This window comes from Anneissia japonica, unplaced genomic scaffold (assembly GCF_011630105.1).
Source record: "Anneissia japonica isolate Jap-2015-1 unplaced genomic scaffold, ASM1163010v1 scaffold287923_len1623670_cov205, whole genome shotgun sequence".
Lineage (NCBI taxonomy): Eukaryota > Metazoa > Echinodermata > Crinoidea > Comatulida > Comatulidae > Anneissia > Anneissia japonica.
Window position 1 is genome coordinate 1,514,883 of NW_022721637.1, and position 6,127 is coordinate 1,521,009.

General features: G+C 35.5%; 1 protein-coding gene across 1 annotated transcript; it reads left to right on the plus strand.

Moving 5' to 3' along the window:
- The first annotated feature begins 311 nt into the window (after positions 1 to 311).
- On the plus strand, positions 312 to 5,762 carry LOC117111672 (sphingolipid delta(4)-desaturase DES1-like). The gene is made up of 4 exons (XM_033254646.1): positions 312 to 572; positions 2,013 to 2,758; positions 4,358 to 4,515; positions 4,550 to 5,762. The coding sequence occupies exons 1-4, from the start codon at positions 491 to 493 to the stop codon at positions 4,551 to 4,553; spliced, it is 990 nt and encodes a 329-aa protein (XP_033110537.1). The 5' UTR covers positions 312 to 490; the 3' UTR covers positions 4,554 to 5,762.
- The last annotated feature ends 365 nt before the right edge of the window (positions 5,763 to 6,127 follow it).

Below are 6,127 nucleotides of genomic sequence, written 5' to 3' on the forward strand. Positions count from 1 at the left end.
TAATTTGCTTTTTTAAACACAAAACCCCAACTGGAGACAAAAACCGTAAATTCACCTGAAAGTGACGTGCGAAATTCTATTTTAAAATATAAGTGTTTGCTAGCGGCCATCTGGTAGTCGGATTTGCCAAGACTGTAATTCAAACATGGAATAATTATCATCAAAAAGTACCAAAAACATTTCAGAACGTTAGTGCACAGAGCATTTTTTTTTTTTTTTTGCGCATTGAAAACAAACAATACAAGAATAGGTCGACGATAAATTCGCCCTTGTTATAACTCGCACTAAATGCATCCGCTCGAACTGTCATCCGCTCAAACTGGCATTCGCTCGAATTGACTGGCATTGAATCAAACGACCTTTAGACTAGAGCGAAAGTCTTCTAATCTATATTCTTTGGTTCTAGGCAAACACCGAAGGCCTGAGACTTGCCACGGGTTCGTTATCTTTTTGGTATAATATTTTCAGTTACGAAGAAGGAAACATCATCATGGGCGGCTCAGTTTCAAGGGATACCTTCGAATGGATTTATACCGAAGAACCACATTTTTCTCGTCGAAAAGCAATGCTTAGTAAGTATACTAATTTACTACTATCGTTCTTATGCCCGCTTGTTTACCAACTCCACTGAAGCATGAATGGAATGGGCTCCTGTTGTATTTTTACTCTTACAGGATAGCATGGAATGATTACTCGATGAAATGTGAATAATTAATCTTCGATGGGAAAATATCGTCAAACACTTTCCTTTTATTGTAATTAAATGAGTATTTTGTTTATGCATAGATCGTAGACTTGTACCATTATTATAACACTGAGATGAGCTCATTTCACTTCGGAAAATACAAGAGTTTTAATAATACAATTCCCGCATACTCCTTCTTAACTAAATCGATAAGCGCTGCGTTTTATCTAAGCCCTGCCCTACAAAATAAACACGATCAATTCAATGGCGAACGTCCTGTATCTATGTGTTTGCAATAATGAGGTTCTTTTACAAATTTACGCCGTTACTTTCTGTGCCTGGATCTATGCCACAGAGTCGCGTATCTATGGGAGCGCGGGAAGGGGGGCGGGGGACACACTCGGTTTATTGAAAGTGTTTGAGCTACCTTCCCCCTCACGTAATCATCAAGATAAATAAATCTCTAAAAATTAATTTTAGAAACGTTTACATCAAATGTTGGTCTGAATTAGAGAGGTCCATATAAATTAATAGTTAGGACGCAGATGAGATACAAAAATATCATCCTTAGTTCATTTGTATGACTGCCTAATGGCTTATTTTTTGAAATTCTCTCATTAGGGAGGGGGAAACACCCATGTCGGGGTGCCCTCCCGTCGGGTAAATCCAGCACCACCACTGGTATGGAATATTCATTTTTTATATAAATGTTAGCTCTTTTTTTTTACTGTACCAGGAATTATTATTGAATCATTAGTATTACAGGTATGTTTAAAGTAATATTATATTAAAGTGACTAGTCTGAGAGCATGCCATCTAGAGGTGCCTATTCTCAGAACTTATATTTGCAATTTTAGTCAGTTTTATCTACCCAATGCTTAAATATACAAAAAATTAATAATCATATTAATAATAACTAACATAACATAATAAATTAGTAATAGTTTGTTATGAACAGTAGCATAGGGATGGGCAGTGTAAAGCACTCTGAGCCCAGGGCTGTTAGAATCCCATTCATAAATAGACATAAAAATAATAATTGATAATTTTAAACTTAATATTTAAAAAAAAGTGACAGCCAGCAGGCCCCTCAATAATATTTAGGTTTTTAGTGGAGTAATTATGTGCTTGCGAGGGAAACTTGATGGTTCCCATCCCCATCCCCACTTGCCCTAACTCGGCTAGCATACCGCCCTTTGTTGACGCTCACATTAGGGTCCGACAATTTCAGTATGCACTGGTGCCCGTTCTCACCTAGCTGCGCCACTGATAATGAAATAATACTTGGTTAAAGCAATTACAACTTATTTTTTTTATTGTTTCTCAGAGAAATATCCAGAAATGAAGAAACTAATGGGTCATGACAACAACATGGCCAGGATCATGGTTGCTATGGTGATAACTCAGGTAATTGCATGTTACCTGATACAAGATGAGTCATGGTTGACAGTTTTGATTGTCGGTTATTGCTTTGGTGGAGTAGTCAACCACTCTATGACCCTTGCCCTTCATGAAACTGGACATAATCTACCTTTTGGACATGCAAAACCGATGCGAAATCGTCTGATCGGTTTCCTAGGCAACTGCATTATTGGCGTCCCCATTTCCATCTCGTTTCGCAGGTATCATCACGATCATCACCGTTACCAAGGAGAAGATAAACTGGATCCAGATATTCCATCAGAATTAGAAGGCATGCTCTTCCGCAATCGCTTCACAAAAATGATTTGGATGATTCTTCAACCAGGATTCTACGCCATTCGTCCATTCTTAAAGCGACCTAAAGTCCCGTGCAAACTAGAGTTTTACAATTTATTGGTGCAAATTGTTTTTGATGTCGGAATTATTTATTTCATGAATTGGAAAGCATTAGCGTATCTTTTCTTTGGAACCGTACTCTGTATGGGGATTCATCCATTGGCGGGACATTTTATTTCCGAGCATTACCTGTATGCTGGTTACGACAGCGAAACCTATTCATATTATGGACCATATAATTACATTGCATTTAATGTTGGATACCATATGGAGCATCATGATTTTCCCAATATTCCAGGACCTAAACTACCGCTGGTAAGAACAATTTAATTTATATTCCAGTCAGTGGCTGATTACCCCCCTCCCCCACCACCATAAATTTTTTAAAGTTAAAAAAATTGAAAATTATATTTAAATTTAAAGTATGAGAGATTCAAGAAAGCTTTTATAGTCCATTAAAAAAATAATCATTTGAAACCCAAATGCACTCAACCCAAATAGTCTGAAATCACCAATCACATATAAAGATATATAAATATATATAACTGCATAAAAAGACAAATTTAAAACACTAAAAAATTCGAGAGTTAAAACGTTAAAAAGATGAAAATTACAAATCAGCTTTAAAAATGTTAAATGAAACAATTCTAGATAAAACGTGTAAAAGTTATGTTTAAATAACCAGTTAAGATATATATAAAAATATTAAAAATACAAGCAAGCATAGCGTTAAAAAGATTCAATGTTAAAACCAGCTTTTCTGCCCATCTACAGTAGAAGTTCCATAATCATAAGTTACCTTGCCTCAGCCCCAACCATGGTAGGGATGAGGTACTGTAGTTTAGTGCCATGCATCTTAAACCTTTTTTTATTTAGGTGGCGACCCACTTTCAGACTCCTCTTATTTTTTGGAGAGCCAAGGCACTGTATATAATATTGTCATCAGTGTCGTAGTTATGGGCAGTGCAAAGGCCTGGAGTTATTGGAGTCTGATCAATAGGCCTACAGATCTAAAAATATAACTCAGAAAATTCCTACTTAAATTTTAAAAGGGTCCCTCAATGATATTAGGTTTTAGAGGCCAGTATTAATTACTAAGTTCATTAGAACTTTGCTATTACATGCCATCAAATACTGCAAATATAGGATGACTTTTTAACATTTCAAAAAAAAAAGAAGCCATGAACAGCTTTGTTTTTAAATTCATTCAAGGCTATTTTATTTTAATCAATCTTTCATACATAGACTTCCTACCACGGTACAATGCACTATAATTCTTTTTGAAAGAATATTTCTAAAACAATTCAAATACCGTATTGATATTATTCTTCTGAGGGCAGTTGAAGCAACTCAATCGAACATGAAGACATTCACAACAAACAAGAGTTCTGTTCAAAACTATGTGGTGTACTGCAAGCATTAATATATTATTACTATGCTGCAAACCTTTAAACAATAAATTTCTAGCTTTCATCTTTGTACGTAGCTACTGTACATCTGCGTATATTTGTCAAGTCTTTTTTGTTGGAGCACGACCCATAGTTTGAGAAGCAGGGATCTAGATTTTCCATCTGCAAGTGTCCCCTCTGAGGCCCCCTTTATTTTGAATTCCTGGACTTGCACTGCAAATGTTTAAATCCTGAATCCTATTACACTTAATAGTTTTTATTCAAATTTTATGTTTTAGATATAGAATTCAACCGGCTGTCTCTGTTACAAACTTAAAAAAAAACTCTTGTAAAACAGCTAAATCTAAGTAATAAATTTTATTATTTTAAATTTGATAAAATAATTCATGTTTATAATTATATAAAAGTGAATAATGTTTATTAAGAAAAATGTGTTCATTGCAACTTTTTATATCACGCTCCCCTATTTCATTCGTTAAATATTTTTTTATTCTTTTTTTTTTAGGTTCGCAAGATTGCTCCAGAGTTTTATGATGATTTGCCATCACATGATTCTTTTGCAGCTGTTGTTTGGGATTTTATAATGAATCCGAAAAATGGACCGTTCAATCGCACAGTACGACCAGCCTCCAAAGACCCTACTTTGCCAGACCCATGGGCTATGTAAACCCAGGGAGTTGTTATAGTGACCTCCCTGGTAAACCCCACTATATTTAGCAGCATTAAGGGGTCCCTGGAGGCTGGGTAACTGAGAACTGCATACTGATAACCACCCTTGTTTTGCTCTGATTTCAGCTATTTAACAATTATTAAAATATATTTTTTGAGTTAAATCTCAACAAATGATTATATCATTTCTATGGGTACAGTAACTTTATCAACTTGAAGATTTTAAAATGTACAGTAACTGATTAATAAAATAGGCCTACATCTTGAAATTCATGAATTTACTGCTGATATCTCAAAGCTCCCAACTTTTATAGGCTTACACAATTAATACCTGTAAGCTATTTAATGATTTCATATGTAAAGCTTTCAACAAATTTATATTAAATGAAGTACAGTAGGCCTACCTGCCTTCTACATGTTTAAATTTTAAGGGCGCTATTTTATGTAGCTTGTGCATATAGGGTGGTTGCTATTCATCTATGTATTATCATTAACATGGTATTATATTCGTGTATGAATTTCATATAGTGGGTGTTATTTAATATATTTTGCATAGGATGTGGTAAACCAAATCTTATATTAAGATACCCAAATATTAAGTAAGACGGGGTCTAAGGTGCGGGGTGATGTGTTGATTTCTTGATAGTAATATTTTTTTTTTCAATCATGACATGTTAACATAACATGACATGACATGTTCCAATCATGACATGTTATAAAATTAGAATCTTAAAAGCATATGCTCAGAAAGCACTAGTAGCGATGAATAAGTAATACTACTTTAAATATTCAGCATTACTATGAATAATATTAATCATTAACCTGTTGATTGATTTATTATGATAATTCAAAATATTGTGCCTTGAGAAAAAGTTTGTAAAGCACTAAGAAAGCCTTAAAATCATTCCATATTTCATCTAGTTCAGAGTTGCTGTGATAGTTCTATTGTTTTTTGTGCAATATAAACAGATTAAGAAACCTAAGCAACATGAATGAGTTATATAAATTTAACCTTACAAAATGTAGGCATAATTGTTGAGGCAACATTTTTGTGTATCTACGGCGGTTGGTGAGGTGCAGCCCCTCCAAAACACGCCCCCAGGTTCCCTCTTCTCTAACTTCAGTTGCTGAGTTAAAAGTTAACTCATTTCACCTTATTTTGCCAGCAAAGAACACCACTCAACTTAATCATCAAGTCCCTCCAATTAACCTTTATCCCCCCCACCCTCCTTATCAATCAGATACAGGGGCGGATTTAGGGGGGGGCCCGGCCCGGCCCCGGCCCGGCCCCGGCCCCCCCTTTTGGGAGGTTAAAAAAAAGAAAAAAAGAAGAAAAAAAGAGAGAAAAAGAAAAAAATGATAGCCCAGAATGCCTTAAATGTTATGTTCGGGCGTCTAGAACACAAAAATTTCGCGGGGGCATGCCCCGGACCCCTTACGACAGTGTTGTCTCAATCGGCCCAACTTTCGGCCCCCCCTTTTGGACATTTCTGGATCCGCCCCTGAGATACTCCACTGTGAGTTGCAAACTGTTTTAATAATCTACTTGCCTAACCAAGATTACCTACTGTAGAAATGGATAACCTTGACAATTACTATAAGTTAA

What these genes read in the sequence shown, in the direction of transcription:
- LOC117111672 (XM_033254646.1), top strand. Translation starts at nt 491, where the DNA reads ATGGGCGGCTCAGTTTCAAGGGATACCTTCGAATGGATTTATACCGAA. An exon ending in TCGTCGAAAAGCAATGCTTA is followed by an intron (nt 573 to 2,012) that starts GTAAGTATACTA and finishes ATTGTTTCTCAG; the next exon opens with AGAAATATCCAGAAATGAAG. An exon ending in CAGGACCTAAACTACCGCTG is followed by an intron (nt 2,759 to 4,357) that starts GTAAGAACAATT and finishes TTTTTTTTTTAG; the next exon opens with GTTCGCAAGATTGCTCCAGA.